This window comes from Erithacus rubecula (genome assembly GCF_903797595.1).
Source record: "Erithacus rubecula genome assembly, chromosome: 4".
Taxonomy (NCBI): Eukaryota; Metazoa; Chordata; class Aves; order Passeriformes; family Muscicapidae; genus Erithacus; species Erithacus rubecula.
The window spans coordinates 56,805,742-56,824,075 of NC_136686.1; the positions used below are offsets into that span (position 1 = coordinate 56,805,742).

Consider the following 18,334-nt stretch of genomic DNA (forward strand, 5'->3'; position numbering starts at 1 on the left):
TTTGAAACAAAGTTTCCCTTAAAAATCCTCTTTAATCTTGGCTGCTCTGCTAGTAAGAATAAATCAATGTACACTGCAAAAAGGCAACTGGATGTCAAGTAGAGAGAATTAAATGCAAACTAAAAATAAAACAAGTATTTCCCTTGTAAAAACTTCTGGATGTGTGGGCCATAAATCTCTGTAGTCCTAACTGTGCTGCCTGAATTGGAATGCTGCCCAGTTCTGCCTTATAAACTGTACATCTCCTTTTTGCAGAATTGGTTATTTTGAAATACTTAGCATTGAACAATCAAGACTTTGCATTTCTTTGAATTCAAGTGAATGCAATGTTACTACATACAATAATCCATAATGCCTAAAATGGCCATTGGTGTCAGCTGAGGTGTGGGGTGTGCATGATACAAAAGAGCTCTGTAGATGTGAAGGAGAGCAAATCTGCTGTTCTGATAACACAGTTGCCTGTAGCTGAGCTGGTAGCTCATACAGCAGCTCCTCCCAGCCAAGAAGCAGACCTTGGGCTCAGCCATCTGAACTCTATTTTAGGCAGCTAAACTTGTGAGAGGCATGTGCACTCTGAGTCTTATACTCAGCACTCTTTGCATTGCCTCTGGAATACTTTGTCCAGTTTTGTCCTTCTTTGGAAGAAATCTTGAAGTTCCCTAGCAGCACAAGCCATTCTGTGGTTCTCTGAATGACATAAAACATGGCCTTTCCTCTTTATTCCTGAAACTGGGGCAAGGTCATTAGACAAGACAAGTTAATGTGTAAGTCTACTGGCAGGAAATTTGGCCTCTGTTACAACTCAAAAATGTTTCTGTTTATTGTGCAGTTTGAACACTTGTCATGTTAGGTCTTTCTGTATATGTCTTTTTCTTGATCAATAAGCATATATTCAGTATTTTCCATAATGTGTAAGTATGCTGTATGAAAGACTACTGTGAGTCATAGTGCCTTCCCAGAGGCCAAAAAGATAAGAATAGCATCATGTAGTAGTCAAGGCGATTAAAAAGTAGATTAAAAAGTGTTGTTTCTGTTGCAGACCAGCAATCACCTACTTGGGCCAAAGCCATTTCCCCTGGACAGGTTGTTAGCAATATTATATAGTATTGTGGACAACAGAGTTGCTCCTACTGCAAATATATTTTCCCAGGTGAGTGTGTACTTAATTTTCTATTTGCTTTCTAGTGTCTGGAATTCACCAAGTTTTAAATGTATTTTGTAAATCAGAATTCTAATTAAATGTAATGTGAAAACAACCACAACAGGACTAAATTTAAATCTTGCAGAGAAGAGTGAGAATTCTGTTTCACTAGATGGCAGCATAGCTATAGAAGTGAGCAGAATTAAGCCACTCTAATATTTTCTCAAGAGCTCTGGGTTTGTCTGGTGTACATTAACCAATTCTGTATAAGTAAAGATGATTTTCTACTATTAATTTGATTCTTGGATATAATTTCCACCTTAGAAATTCTCAATTTCTTCCTTCTTTCTAGTTGTAATTTACTTTAATTTACTGAAATATTTTCCACCTTTCCTTGTTAGGTATCAAATTTAACCAAGTAATATTTTAATTTATTGTCTGCAGTCATGTAAAGTTCTAGGAATGTATGTGTTTGTTTTTTAGGATGTTAGCTTTGTATTCTCTTACTTTTGGCTATCAAAAGCATTTTGCTGTATACTAGATGTGAATGTAATATATTAACAGTATTTTACGGTATATTTACAAAATTTGCATATTTAGCAGGCATTCCAGGTAAGAGAAACAAATGTCATTATTTGAATGTACAGTTAAGCAGTACTGAAGCCACAATTTGTACATAGTATAGTTCCACTTTAGACTAAATTACAGAATGAGCAAGTTCAGTGAAATGCTTTGTTCTAATTTAGAGTTTGCACTAGGTGGCAGTGTTACCTAAGAATAGTTGTAATTCTTTATTTTCTGAGGATCTGGAGATTAAGCTATAAAGATATTAAAAAATTGTATATAATCTTAGCCAGGTTAGGGCAAACAACTTGAAAAAAAATGAGTTTATACAAGAAATAAATTTTATAAATTTTTTAAAAATATTTTTAGTTATAAAGCAATTTTTACATTAAATCTTGATTTAAAATATTGAAGTGTCAAAATAATAAATACAATAGAGTTTAAAATATGTTAGGAAAGTAGTTTAAATGAGGCATAATATTTAATTGCTTTTCTTTCTTGAATAGTTTTAAACAATTTGCATTTCACCAATTTTTGTCATTGGTTGTTCTGTAAATATATTTTTCAAACAAAGTAAATATTTAGCTGGCTTATTTTGGCAGTATTGATACATTTTACTGTTAGATAACACAATCTTATATTTTTTGGTGTGTTCAGCATGGAAATAATTATAAAATTGCACAGAAGTTTAAAATGTTTATGTCAAATATTTGACTTCTTAATTGATTCATGATTAATTTTATGTACTCTTTAATTTGTAAAATCAAAGGCTGCACATGAACCAAATGCATATTAATTCTCTCCATGTACTATCAGAAAATAGCATGCCTTAGTTTTAAAGTTGATCAACAATCACAGTCAAGATTCAAGAAGGACTAGCAGCTGCTTTAAGATCTCTCACTTGCTGATTTTGTGATATTTCTTATTACTTCTTCTTTTTCTGTATAATTTCTATTCACATGAAAATTTTGGTTATTAGCTTTTCAAAAGTAAAACTTCTATACTAATGAGCAACAAAATTTCATTTTTCCTCTTAATGGTAGGTTTTATTGAGAATGTTCCATTTTGCGAAATAGATTTTCAATTTAAAAATTGAATCTTAATCTTCTGCCTTTTAATATTATACTCTTTAAAATGGTCTCATAGTTTTTTCAAACCAAGAGTTAGCATGCTTGTTTTACAAATGTGATCTTTGCAACCAATACAAAACTAGACAACTTCTGCTGTAACTTCTTCTGTAATTAGGTTACAGGAGACAGAATTTGGCCCATTAATTTTTGGTTTTCCTCACTCATTAGTACAAGAGAGTAGCATGAGAGGGGTGGGGGAAGCAAATTTCCACTTCTGCAAATGACAATTTTTTAATTAAATGTTGAAATTTCTCTTGGGTTTGTGTTCTTTTTAATCAGACTTTTCACACATCCAGTGAGGATTATTTGAGACAAAGTTAATGTAAGGTTCTGGAGATTTTAATTATAACTTCTTGATTTCAGTACATACATTAATTGCTTGTATTCATTTGAGAAGTTCATTTTTCTCCAGAAAATTTACTGGTTTTCTTACTAATTCATCATAATACTGGCTTTTTAACACATTGTGTAGTAGTATAACAGGTTACTGAATTTGTTTAAATTTATTTGCTTATTTTTTAAACCAAGAGGTTGAAGATTAGAGAGCTGTTGATTTCTGGAGCCTTTTGAGAGGACGAGTTCTTAAAATGTTTTTCTTCAGGTACAATTTTTGTGTAATAATTTAACAGATTGAAGATGGTATTGCAGTCACCAGTGGACAGTGCATTCTGTGCTGGGACAGAACTTGCACACTTGATGGTCTCTTTGGATATATAGCTGAGCATGTGGCCAAAGTGTTTTAAAAGGTAAAACATGGAGAAAATGGTGAAAAGATGCAAATGCACTTTCACACACTGCTCAAGACAGTGTGACTCTGGGGTGTGCAGTCTGCATCCTACAATAACAGAGAAGTCTTAGAGTTTCTTTACTTGGTACAGCAGGAACAACCAGGAGTGTTATTTGTGTTCCCATATGGACCTACTGTGCAGAATAGGAAATATTCATTGTGTCCAAGAGCAATTACAACAGAATGGAGGGATACAAAGAAACTTTGTAAGGCCTCCTGAAAGTACATTCTACAAAGGTTCTGAAAGTCTATTCAGTCCTGGTTTATATAAGAGTAGTATTTCATTTTAGACTTCCCACAGAAAATAGACAGAAATACAACATAATGCTCTTCATAAAAATATGCCTTAGTATAGGGCACAAATGAATTTATGCACAAAGCATTGGGTAGGAATTATCAGCACCAGTTTAATTTAAATGAGATCATTTTACATTGAAGAGGACAAGGGCTGTTCTTATCAGAATCAGTGAGCAAGTAGATATTGTTGTTATGGTTTGCAAGCCAAAATGAACCCATGTTTTTTACTCTACCAAAATCATTCAGTAATTGCTTCTTCAAGTCAATTCAGTTCTCCTGACCATTTTTCATTTTCTAGATATTTTATCTTGCTTCTGCTTTCTTGTGAAATAGCTTTTCATAAAGAGGATTGATTAGATCTACTTTTAGTTTTGAGCTATGATGTTATCTAAGCAAAAATGGAATGAAGACCTTTGTCTTGCATATTTTATACGTGGCAATACAACTCTGAATGTTTGGAAAAACATCTAGGATAACTTCTCAGAGTATATAATAGCTCAAAATTACCAAATAGGTAACTAATGTAATTTCAGTTCTGTTTACATTTTTACTCTAATGCACCAAAGTTAGGTCATCCCAGGTTTGGTTTTAATGTTACTCATTATATTTGGCAAATATTTTCAGACAGTTGTATAGCCAGAATTCACTTCTGACTACAGTGCATATGCAATCAGAGATTTCTAGGAAGGCTATTTATGATTATATGGAGGGACATCAGGTATGTTACACAGTCAGTATTTCATTTATTAGATGTTTCTTATCTCTTTGATGCTGGATCTGAGAAAAGCATTTGAATTTTCTTAAGAGTATCACAAATACAGAAGAAATATAGAACTAATTTAGTTATAAATTTGTAAGAATTTGGAATGAAGGTTGACAAACCTTTAATTTTTCAATCTGTTGTGAAAGCTAAATAGCATTGCAAATTGTTGTCCAAAGGGTAAGAAATTTTATCTGAAGTTAAAATAAATGCAGATATGAGATTTTGACTAATGTATTAAGTGCTGATTTGATATGGGATATGAGAAACACATAAACCACTGATGTACATAACATAGCCCCAGCTGGAGGGAGCCAGAGGAATGTAGTTTTCTGTAATTAAGAGAGGAAATAAGTGCCCTTTCTTGTAATGTATGAATTTGGAGAGATTTGTTTTCTTTTTTCTTGCTTTCTTATCTGCCTTACATTAATAGCATAGGAAATATCAAATGTTATTTATGTAAACTGGAACAGTATGAGGCAATTTACCTGAAAGATATATTTCTCTCTGTTGTGTTGGAAGCATACTTTGAGACTTTCTTTTTCAGATGACAATTTGATGTTTAAATTTTCTTTATTTGTAAATTGATAGCTATGGTAAAACTTCAGTTGCAAGATTGGAAAGATGCCTGGTTTTGTTATCTGCTTACTTGATTTGTATTTTGGCTTATATATGTCACAGCCTTTCTGGACACTAAATATCCACATCCTGGTTATAGTTCTAACTGTTACTGCATTATGTTAGATTCCCTTGATGTAGCAATTTGATAAAAGAGGAATTTGATTCTATGATTCCATAGTTCTGTGATTCAATTCTATGAATACTGTCAACAGTTTTTTTTTTTTTCAAATGTAAAACACTCCTAATACCTGTACAAGCTTACATTGTATTAATGTTTAAAATATGAAGTTTTTCATTCCACATTTGACAACTTTTGACAGAATAAGAATTTCTCATTTTTGCTAGATCAGCTGTATTGTGTTCCAGCTTTCCTTGCTGTTGCAGGGACTGCTCATAGGAACATTTTGTATCTGGTTTTAACACTATTATTGAAGAACGTTTTAAAAGTGAGCAGGTAGGTGAAATTCTACAGAAAAAGGTCTGGTTTAAAAGGTATGTTGTTCTCCACTATTCCCTAAGAGGTCATATTATGAAGCAGAACAAAGATAAGTGGAGCCATTTTTATTTTACCTTATGCAAGGAATACAGAACATATTCTTGTACTATCAGTACAAGATGTTATATGTCAGTAATTAGATTAATTTTGAATTTTTTAAAGATAAGCAAAATGCTGGAAAAAATGAAAGTTCCTGCTGATTCTGTTATACCACCTTTGTTTGTTTTCCTATTACACTCAAATTCCACAAGTGTTGTGCTTGTTCTTTTTTTTTGGCTAAGTGGATAGAGTTATTGCTAAAATTTTACCTGAAATAATTGAGCAGTTCATAGTAGACATTACCTATGTTGGTGTGGGGAGTGACTTTGGAAGAATGTATTTCTATCCTATTCTAAATTGAACTTAGCATTTAGACCTTCATGACCAAAGTTTATATTGCAGTGAGATTTCTTGTTGAATGTTTAAAAAAACCCTTTCTGTCTCATAGAAAATATTGCAGACTAATTCAAGACAAAATTGAAGTGTATAATGCATCTGATTTTGGAGACTAATTTAAGACAAAATTGAAGTGTATAATGCATCTGATTTTGGAGAGTGTCTTTACTGTATATGTCCATTAGGAAGTACTAAGATTTGATAGACTTGAACAGTTGTGGACAGAAATGTTGGTATGTTAGAATAATTTTATACATTGTTGAAAGGTGGAATCATTAAGTAGTGAACATTCAGAAGGGAGATGTTTCTAAAAGTTACATTTCTATTTGAATTGATTGTGTATGTAGATTTTCTCAGATTTGGTTTCTGGAATATAAGCAAATATATCCTCATGTATTTCCCTATTTTTATCACTTCTCGAGTTCTAAAATTACAAGAGAGGATGTTATCAGCCTCTGCTTCTGTCCTATTGATTTAACCTGAAAATGACTGCATTTCACTGTCCTCTTGCTTCAGAGGAAGGTACATAAAATTGCACAGCTTAATCTATTCTGACCACAGGAGTTGTCATCTCTCGAATGATCCTGCTATAATTCCATGCAGGGGGAAGCATTTGGTTTTACAAAAAAAAAAATTAACTATATGGAAAAGGGTCTTAAAAGCTTATTTTTTTCCCCCTTCATGAAAACTGTTTAGAATTATGGTATACCTCTCTATCTGCTCAGTCAGAAGATCTTTAGAGCTTCCCAGTGACAGGAATGAGCAAATAAAAACCGTAGACTCTGGGCTTATCTCATTCCCATTACTGGTCTAAATAAAATTCCCCTCCTCCTTCAGTGTGCAGTGAAGATACATAAGACACATCTTGCCAGCACAGAATGTCTGTTAGTATTCTATAATGTCACATGTCTCACACAGCATTCATATATAATCTGTATATCCCTGCATGTTTATTTTCCAAGTGGGTTTGTAGTACAACCTTTTGGTCCTGTGGCTTCATGGTTGCCCATTCCTAAAAGGTTATTTTTGTATTTTTAGAACATCTCTTTTAGTGGTTGTCAGTTTGTAGCTGTGGAGGATTTTTTAGACAATGTTATATTATTACTGTTGTATTTGGTCCTAACTGGTTTTCATCCTGTATCCTTTTATAGGTATATTATGCATCTGACACACTTTATTTTCCTGGATAGCCTATTGGTTAGAAAGTATAGTAGTCTATTGATCTCATTGTACTGAATTGTATTGATCTCAGTATTCTGTTGATTTTCTGTAGGTTTGGGAAGATGGTGATAAGAGGTAATAAATAACTCCCATTTTCTCATTTTCTGTTATTGGTTACTGGACTAATCTGGCAGAAATTCATGAGCTGAAATGGGAACTTAATGTGATGCACAGCATGGTGACATAGTTAGCACTTTAGCACTGACTATGGCAGCTTGAGAGAGCCTGCTGTTAAGCAAAAAGAAAGGAGAAAACATTACTTTTAACCAAATAGCTGACTAGTTTTTTCAACTCTGAGCATAGCTGTGAATAAAAATAAAAGTATTTTTACTTCATGTAGTACTTTCTAATTAAAGTTGTGAAGAGACTGATATATCTGATTCTTTCTTATTTAAATTGATGCAGAAAAGATCTTTTAGAAAAACTAATAGTGTTTTACCTATATCGTGTTGTTTGACCTAATTTGGTCTTTTTTGGAAATATATTGATAATACAGCTTTACAATTTCTTAGGAGGCTTTCTTTATCAAATTCTATTCTATTCTATTTGAGTTCTTTCTTTACAGTATTTTAAAGCAGAAAACTTACTTCTGTGAAGAGCTTATAATAATAGGTTGCAGCTTGGCACTTACTCTGTCTTAAAAACAGTGTATTTAAGAAGAAAAATTGTTGTGAATTATTGAAAACTAGATTTATGAAATAAATTTTGATTATGACAAGGGAAAGACTATTGAGAGGGAAAGGGGAGTGAGGACTTCAGATGAGATGAAGTTTATCAGGAAGATAAAGTAAATTTCTAAATATCTAAAACAGTTTACTAATTTCTAAACTTCCCTGCTTTTTGATCTTAGATTTTTTACTTGTGTGACATGTCCCTAAGAATTTGCTGACCAGGAAGTAGCTATGTTTAAGGGTTTGTAAAATTGATTTATGATAAATTTGTAATTTTCAGTATATAATTAAATAGAAATTCATTGAGGTAGGTGTGTAAATTTGCTGTGTGATGATGAAGAGTTTATATACTCTATGCATGTGTTAATAGCTTTCACAAAGTATTCTTGTGGCCCTGTGAACATAATGTTATATATTTCCGTGTGCTTTTTCCCATGTCTTGGATTGCATGCTATATAACATAGGGGATGTGTTGTATCAACCAACAGTTTCTTTAACTTCTGTTCTCTCAGCACATTATTTGTAAACAGTATTTGAAGCTTCAAGTCTTAACTTATCTATGAAAATGTGTTAGTATATGTAAAAAGTAAATACGAATTCATGAAAGACAAAACAGAGTTTTCCTCCTTCCAGACTCTGTCCTTGCCATCCATTTCTTTACACACTTACTTAGAAATTGGTTTCATGTACTTACTGGAAGGAACATCATTTAATACTCCAGGAACAAATTTGTGCTGTGTTTACATCAAGCAGTTGCAGCTGAAGCTTGTTAGTGATTGCCTCCCCAATTAAAAAAAATTCTTCACTGTGGTACATGAGCTCCTATTGTTTAGAGATAAATAATCAGCTCATCCCCTCTTTAGGGAAGAACAAAGAACATAATAGTACATCTGGTTCATGTGTTAAGACAGCAAAGATTAATTAAGCAAGTACTGCACAACCTCTCTTGATAATATATATATCTAAAACCAGCCTGTATAAGTTTTTTAATCGCTTTGCTTTAACCATTTAGTGTATGTAGAAAGTCTACCTAGAATCACCAGCTCTTCATGGAAATAAGAGAGGACACAATGCTGAGATAAAGCAAATTAGAGCATTAGGATAGAATTCATTAGTTCCCTCTCAAATCTTTTGTTTTAAGCTGATATGCCTAGAAAGATATGTTCAAGCCCCCAGGTGACATTATTAATACTCTTGGTAAATTCTGTCTTTCTCAGAAGTAATTTAGCTGTTTTCTCTCACCATTTGGAGTATGACCTGTTTGGGACAAAGAAGTTCTTATTGAGCATTTGTGTAGTAGAATCTGGTTAATTGAAATAAAATTTCAACACTAGAACTAAGTCTTGAAGTTAAATAGCTACACTGCATGTCATGTTTCTTCACATCCCTGGTAACTAGAATTAAAGTCTAATTCCAGCTGAAAGGCTGCTAAGGGCCAATTTCACTGCTGTACTTTTTGCTGTTACTGTCTTTTGGCTAAACCAGATTTACCAGCTCTTTGGTGTTCACTTCAGCAGGTTGTAGGGACACAGATATCCTGTCAAGATCCTCATTTGACAATCCTTTGCTTATTTAATATTTTTTACTTTTCTGCTCATACGGTAATGAATGCAATTGCAATTTCAGTAGTGGCAAGAAGCATGGCTCAGATTCACTGGTTGAAGGCTTGACTATGATGTTATATTCTTTCTGTTGATGTGCTCCTTGGACTGGTTATATGGTCCCTTGTCCTCCTGTCCCTGTCTAAAGCACTCTTACATCTTCCTACCTCCAGTTTGTCCTCCTTAGGAGGACACTGTGTGACACTCCTATCACTTCAGTATTAATTATTTTGCTGTATCACGTGTGAAATAAATTTGTAGCATTGTATCTGTTCCTTCTGCTTTTTAATGAGGTTGAAAAGTACTGAGACTGTGTACATCAACAATGTTAGAGCATAAGGCAGCAAAATGGTACATTAAAGAATATGTTGGATCACATTGGTGAATGCTTGTACTGTTTCTGCCCTGCCAGCTGCAGTCAGTTCTAGCTACTGACTTTGTGCTTGACACCCCTCCTCCCCTAAAGACCCTCTGCTGCTGGCTGTGTTCATTTGATAGCAGATAGTGGGGTTTGCTGCAGTATCTTGGACAAAAGAAGCAGCTGCATTGAAAGAGAGGATTTCAAAATATGAAGCTTGCTCACAAAAGAATGCCTCTTGGTAGATGAGGAATAGTTGGGAATTTACATAATCTCTCTTCTCCATCTATGGAAATGAAAACTGGAAAATATTTGGGGGGAGCAATGTGAAAAATTGGTAGCATGATGTGAGTAAATCTCATTTATAGAAAGTTTATATTCTTAGTAAATGTTGCAAATATTGTTCGTTTAAAATACAGAGAATTCCGAAACAAGGTGAGACAAATCCTACAGTAGCATAGAATTGGAAAAGCTGTTATAATGGTGATGATGACAGTGATAATTATTATGGCTAAATATGGTGCTGTATATCTGAAATTGCATAGGTGCTGCAAAAAGTTTCCATCCTTATGGCTGGAGGATGGTGGACAATACTAGAAATTATGTAGTTATTTTAGGTGAGGTTGTTTCTACCTACGTGTGTGTCTGAGCAGTAAAAGTACATCTGAGGTAGTCAGTGTGCTTTTCTAGTTAATGCAGAGAAACAGACGTGCACCCTGATGTTGATGAGCATCTAAACCCACTCTGTTAATGAAAAGTTTAAAAATCTATACTAGGTTTCAATGAGCTGTGTCCTGATGTACTGACTCCTCCATCCTCTAGAAATGGAATCAAGACAGCCTCAGATGCAAACATTTACATTATAGCTATGTAAAGCTATTCTATCCTGAAGGACTAAGAAGGGTTTTCTCAGTTTTCTCATTATTCTGGGTTTCTTATAAAACAGATGGAAAAGCCACCATCGAATATCCCTGCTTGGATGTCATATTCCTTGTCAAAATGTTTGCAGACTGGGGGCAGTGATTGATTTGTTCCCCTTCCCACTCATTCCTCCTGCAGATTAGTTGGGCTGTCACTGCAGTGAGTAGTTGGGAGGAGCATGCCCAGGGTTGCATTGCGTGCCTGGCAAGCTGGTGTTGACCTTGTCATAATTTTTTTGCTGGACTCCTTTTGACTTATTCCTAAGGACAGGGTGCCGAAACTGTCTCTTTCTGATAAAAACTTACTTTGCAGAGTTCTGTGATGATGACTTGTCATTTTACATCCTTCAGCTTGCAATCTGAACCCTACAGCTTTGAACTGTATTTCAGTTACAGCAACTATAGATTAGCTCAGTGTCTTGTGGAAAATGCTCTGAAAGTGATGTTTTTTGATGTGAGAATGCCAAATATGTCAAGAAAGGGTCTTCTACATTTGTTTTGTGAAGTATGAAGTAAAAAAAGGTTAGCTATAACCTCTGCAGTGCAAGTCATAGAAGATTTACCAAAAAAAAAGAAAGACTGATAAGTTATTTAAATTTCAGGAAGTGTTTCAGAGGTGAAATTTAAAAATATTACTGAGATTCAGTGTGGATTTTTGGGCACAGTTTAACTGAAACTAAAATTGAAATATTTGAAGACAGATCTGGTTCATACGAGCAGATGCTGATCTGTAGGTGTGTTTCACTAACATGTGATGGTATAACTTTAACTTCATTCAGATGAACATTCCTTACTCTGCTGTTATCCATGCAGAGAAAGGTGTTTTAAAAAAGAAAACAAACATGAACAAAAACTCAAAACCAAACCCCAAATAAACAGTCAAAAATCTGTTTCGAAAATTCTCTGCTTCCAAACTTATTTTAGGTTGTCTTGTTTTTCTAATTGTAGTTATTTATGAATGCGATTGAATTTATATATGTTGCCATTTCTAACAGAACATGATTCTAGCCTCCATAGCAGTTCTCATAGAATATTGAGAGGTATCTTTCTTGTGTGCATGTTTTTACATACTTCTTTTTTGTTTTTCCCTGCTCACGTTTCATAAATGTTTCCTGAAATAGAATATAAATGAACTGTGGGAGCTTCACCATCCTTTTGTGAACATTCTAAAACATTCCACTATGAGAAATAGAATATACAGACAATATATCTGTGTCTTCTGAAAAGTTCTGAATTCAGACTCTGATTAGTAATGAGTTTAAAAGAACATAGGAGACATGGTAGCTGGGATCCTTTTTGAAAGGCGTAGCTGGAGAATATGAAGAACCAGGTTGGTCTGTTTTAATAATTGAAGAGTGCTGGATGTCTTGTTGACCATCTGTGACCTACATAAAATGAACTAGTGAGTGTTCCATGTTCTAGATATCTGGGCAAGAAATATGAAAGACAATGTAAAAAGACAAAGTAATGAATTATATACATAAAAAAGCCGTGGTGTAGTAGATACAGACAGTAAACAGATTGACTCAAGAGATTACCACACAGACATGAGAAGAAAACTGAAGATTGTTGTTATAAAATGATCTTTTCCAGCCTTTTTTGTTTATTACTAGCATATGGCTTAGGAAGACTTTTTGCAACAGATATCTTCTAGTGTGGAATGGCCTCTAATGGATGTATGACACTGATGGTGTAGAGAAAAGCTTTTTAATAATTTGTGTGACTGTAGTGCTTGTGAAAGATGCTAGACTGACAGTCTAGAAGACTGGGAGTCTGAACAGATCTGTTCTGATTCACTGAACAGGTATAGCAGAGGCATCAATGGCACAAAATCTCTGTATTGCTTTTCAATTATATCCTGAAAAATCTACCTTTTGTTTTGAGCTGGCTGACTCTTAGTTAATAGTGACAGAGACCTACTACTTAGGTCTACTACTTACACCCTACTACTTAGCTCTTACAAATAAGCTTTTGACATAGGGAAGGTTTCTGTTTAATTTAGCAGCTTATGTCATAAAATGTGATGGCTTTCAGTAGAAGTAGTGAAGGGGGAAGGATGGCTAATGGGGAGCACATGGTGACTGGAAATTGCACAGTGGGCTGGTCTGCTGGTCATCATGTCCTTAGCCTGCATTCTTCCTTCCCTCCTAGACAAATTATTGAGACCTCAATGGTTTTAACCTTGTAGTAGACATTTTGTGAGACTAGTCTGTGGAATGCCATTTGACCAGTTGATTTTGTATGTTTTCCAAGCAGTTGTTACCAGAACCAGACCATCTCTTGATGCCTGGGAGAAAAGTTACAGATGGAGATTTGGCATGGCAGAATCTCCTTAGCAGTAAAGAAATCTACTTTTATCCATTATTAGATTAACATTCAAACCAATATCTTCTTTTCCTCTCCCATATCAAAAGTAACCTGAATTTTAATTCTACTCAGCATCTGGAATTCCCTAGTGTGAGCCAGACTCCAGTCCAATTTGTGGTCTCCATCTGGCTCAGGTGAAGCTTTTCTAACTTTACATTGTGCTGGGGCACAGGGGATTGCTCAGTGTGTTGGAGTGATGAGGAAGAAAGGTAGAGAAAGGATAGGGAGCCATCAATATGGCAGGAGATAAGTAATGCTTGAAGTCCTCATGTAATTTTCTTGTGAGTGAAAGTATTTATGCAGATACTAAAAAAGACAAATGCAAAGAAGAAAGGTTAATTATCTTTATTCCAAAAACCAAAGGTATTTCAGACTGATTGCCCAAAATAGATGGTGCCTGAAACCTGGAAAAAGACCCAAACATAAAAATGAGTAATGTAAACAATTTAGGCACTTATATTGTATTTTTAATAAGCAGAAATGCTAGTCTCTAGTGCAGGTAATTTCATTTTTTTTCTGTGATGGTTTGACACGAACAGAGAAGAGATTTGAATCTGATGTTTTATTAAAACTTATTAAAGAAAAAAAATAAACAGAAAAACCTACACATATCAGTGAAAAGTCATGATAAAGTGGTAAATGCAAGCTGGCATGCATAAGTGGATATGACCTGAAATAAAGCTGTTCAGAGAAAGGAAAATAATTGCAAAGCAGTAACACTTAAAAGAAGATGTAGGAATGAAGACTGGCAAAAATTAAAGGCTAGAAGGGAGTGACTTGTGAAGAAAGATTAAAGGAAATGAACACATGTAATTATTACTTATAGCTATCTGTGTGCTTGGTGATGTTCAGATGAAGAGAGATGATCCCTACACTAATTTGGCTAAATAACTACCAGGGGATGATGAAAATGTCTGAAGGTATTTATAGTCTTCAAGTGCCAAGAAAGGATTCATTTAGAAGAGTTCAAAAAAGGTCTAAGTAGGAGTAATGAAATAAGATGAGGGGAATCTTAGCTTTGAATACTATAAAAAACCCTTCTTTTGGAGATGCTAAAGTGTGTGATAGTCTCCCCTGAAGTTTTAGTGCAGTGCCCTGCTGCTGGAGCTATTGCAAATGACAGTAGACAAAGTATTCAAATACAGACTTGAAAGAAGGAAAAAGAGTTTTGCATTGGTGGGAGGAGAGTGAAGATGACTTAGTAGATATTTTCCATCTTTAATTTCTATGGTCTTATATGGTATAAATTAACAAAATAAGACTCATGGTATACTACTAAAACATAATTTATGTAAATTTGCTTAAGAATAGGCATTAACCTTGATCCTGACTTCAGTTCTGCATTAAGCCTTGCCTTTGATACAGTAATCTTAATTAAAACTGAATATTTGATGATTTAACTCCCTCTGCCTCATGAGCAGAACAATACTCTTATCTGTGTTACCTATAAAAGTGCAATCCATATAGAGTATCTATTGCATCAGATGGTAGGTTTGCTTAAGGTCGTTTTCATATGAATAAAAGTATTGACAAAGAGCAGTTTAATTTGTTTAAAAATTATTAAGTCTTATTTTACAACCAAGTGTTAAAAACCTAGTTAAATAATTTTTCATGCATGTTGAATTAGGAAATGTTGACCTAATAAATACTATGTTCTTTTGGAAAAAAACCCAACCTGCAGGAATTAGGAAAAAAGTAAGTATTGGCAGATGTGATGTGTGTCATCATGTAACTGTCAATCACTGTCATCTTCATAATACTTTTAACTGGATTAGGTTAGGTAGTAAGAGAAAAGCTGTTGGTTTTGATGTTAAATCCTAATATGTTCTAAAAGGAACAGGCAGGAATTTGAAATGGGCATGTAAGTTTGCCTGGTTTTTTAATTTTTGGAGGGTTTTTTGTTGTTAATGTTGGGGATTTCATTGTTTGTTTTATGTTTTTTTTGTTATGATGTTAGAACAAATAAAGGCTGTTCTGGATACACACTGGAACTTGCTCTCCTCTCCAGACACATGACCATGTGCACACATGCAAGACATATCCTTAGCCTGGGGGTACTTTGTAGTTGCAGTCACTGACACAGGACAGGTATCTTCAGGCTACTCACTGCTTATAAATATAGAGATTTGTGAAATGGCATTTTCCAGCTTGAAAAGATGGGCTGTTATTTTGTCATAATCTACAGTAGAAGTTCAAGGAAAGAAGATGTAGTATCAGCTGACAACACTTAATAAATTATATATATATATCTTAGTCTTAAAATATAGAAGGCAAGCAAACCTTTGAGTATCCATCTGTTATGAAAAAGGCCATCTTTTTCTGAAATTCTTTAATTCTTTGTTGAATTTAAGGTGTCAGACTAAATACTTTGGATAAAAAAGCAGCTGTGATAAATCTTTATCTGGACTGTTTCTTAACGGAGTGTCTGATTATAGTAATAATTTCATATGTGTCACTGGAATCTTTGGTTATGTGAGATATTTAGTGGACCCAGTGTAAGTCATCAATCTTTTTCTTCCAAATATAACTCTAACCTCTTAGTTGAATAATATTTGCCGGTCTCTGTCGTCATCATTTGAGTGAAAGTTTTTTCTTTGTTGGCTCTAAATATCAAGTTTCAGCTGTGGTACATTGGACATCCATGAAAATTGCATATATACTTATACCAAGAAATATAGCAGTGTGCATTTATTGTGAATAATTGTCATATAAATGAATTGATAGTGTAGTTTTGGGCACAGCAACCTTCTCATCAGTTCATTGCCTTGTTCAATTCAACATTTACAGAGAACCCAGGGAACAAATTTACAAAGTTGAATAAGTTTATTTGCAGGAGGAAAAAATAGAAAGTGAATAGTTGTTAATCTTATTTTTTACATTTCTAGTCTTCCCATTAGATCTTTATAGGAGAATGTAACACCTGATCACACTGAAGAATTTGTAGAACCATTTCCCTGCTTTTTTGCCTGTGTCATCTGGCATTCTCAAGTGCAGCAGGCCACAAAGAACATGGGAACTGTGGCTTCTCTGTGGGTCCCTAGCACCAGAGGATGTTGTGTGGCTGGATCCTGGGAGCCCAAAGGGTTAAATGCAGTTAAGCTTTTCCCCAGCTTTCTGGGAACCTGGCAGTGGCTTTCTTTCAGTTGCTTTGTAACAGGAGGAACAATACCTGAATTCAGCCTTGCGTTGTGTTGGAGAGGGGGAAGGATTCAGGTTATAGTGTCAGAGGCAGCAGTTGCACTTGGGCAGGACCAGCAAGTACTTCACCCTCTGGTTGAAAAAAGGAGAATGTTAACAAGGCAAGTCTCAGATAAGACCATATGTATGTAGGGTTTTGTTGCTTTTTAATCCATTTCTCTCTGCTTGTGGTTTTCTTTCTAGCTAAATTAATCATGCTGTTTTGAATAGGCTGCATTCTGCCACTGGGAACTGTAATTCAGGCTCTGGTTGGTGATGAGCCAGCCTAAAAGCAGGGGGACACAGTTTTTTTTGTGGCTTGCATTCAGGCAGGAGTTTGAGAGTCTTGTCACTTGGAAGAAAATAAGCATTTAGAAACTAAAAGTTGAACCCTAGTTGATCCTAGATGGTGAAAAATAACTGAAAATTCTTACAGTAAGGTATAATTCTATTTATCAACTGAAGGGAAACCATGTTTCTGAATTAATGTTTAACAGTTTATTTGTGAAGGAGGTGGTCCTGAACACATTTATGGCTACTAACTGTATTTCATCCATGATTTCTTCAATGAGCTACTGTTATTAAAGACCACCAAGGTGGTTTAGTCAAAGGAGGTTGCATGGGAATCTCATGATTGTTTCAATTTTCTGGATTTCTAATTTCTTTTAGATGAGAATTTGGATTATATCTCAAGGAATAAGACAAACACAGAATAATATCTCACCAGAAACCAACTTGTTAAAAGGATAGACATGCTGGTGTTTGATTTCTGAGTTACACATTTCTCCATATCCAAACATTGTTTTGTCTGGGACAGGAAGATGCAGCAGGAGTAGTTGAGGAGAGCTCTGTTAAGGCTGCCTCACCCAAGTGCTCAATATGTTTGAATGTGATGAGCCTTAGGACCTAACCAAGGCCCAGGCACAGGATGTGCAGCATCTTAGTCTGAAAAGTGGGGGAGCAGGAAGAGCAGGAGGCATGTAGAGAATAAGGGGATATATTGAGCCACAGCAAGGAGTTACTGCTCTACTCCAAGGCAATAGGCACAAACTGAAATATGGCAGGAACATCAGGAAGTGCTTTTCTTACTGTGACTGGAGTGCTGGCACAGGTTGCCCAGGATGGTGATAAAATCTCCATCCTCAGAGATACTCAAAAGCTGTCTGGCCATGATTCTGGGCAGCCTGGTTGACATGGCCTTGCTTGAGCAGGAGGTTGGACCAGATGACCTCCAGAGATCCCTGCCACCTCAACCAGTCTGTGATTCTCAGTTGTGAGGGAGGTGTAAAAGCTGAGGTTGTAAGGGACATGAAGAGAGGGTGTTAGGGATTTTTGAACTGGGGAAGCCTTCTGAATAGAAGTCTTTCTCACAAGATGATTTCATATTTTAGTCCATTAAAGTTTTAAGATTTTATCACATACGTTTAATTAAGCTAAATATTTTTTAAAAATACTGAACTTTTGTACACCAAAATACACAGCTTTTTAATAGAACAAGATTCAAGGAAGGCTCTGAGGAAGACTTCTGGCCAGAGAGGCTGTTATGTCAGATTCTGTCTCAATTGACAATGTGTATTTTTTTTTTTTTTTGTTTCAAGTCCAGTCATAAGGTTTTCAGAACACACCATAACAGAAAAACATTGCTTTAGCAATGTTTAACAGCATTTTGCAATGTTTCTGGTTTTAATAGCTTTTTTCATGAAGTAGTAACTTTTTTATGCATTTCAGACAAAAAGTGTGATTTGAAGATACAGTACTGCAGTGATTATTATTAATTTGAAATAGAAC

General features: G+C 34.8%; 1 protein-coding gene across 3 annotated transcripts in view; it reads left to right on the plus strand.

Annotated features, from left to right (window-relative positions):
- ORC5 (origin recognition complex subunit 5) overlaps nucleotides 1–18,334 on the plus strand; it is a 61,790-nt gene that overhangs the window by 24,663 nt on the left and 18,793 nt on the right. For all 3 annotated transcript variants that reach the window (XM_079303176.1, XM_079303177.1, XM_079303175.1), the window contains exon 13: nucleotides 1,040–1,150. In XM_079303176.1, coding sequence (XP_079159302.1) covers nucleotides 1,040–1,150 — 111 coding nt within the window. The remainder of the gene's footprint in view (nucleotides 1–1,039; nucleotides 1,151–18,334) is intronic.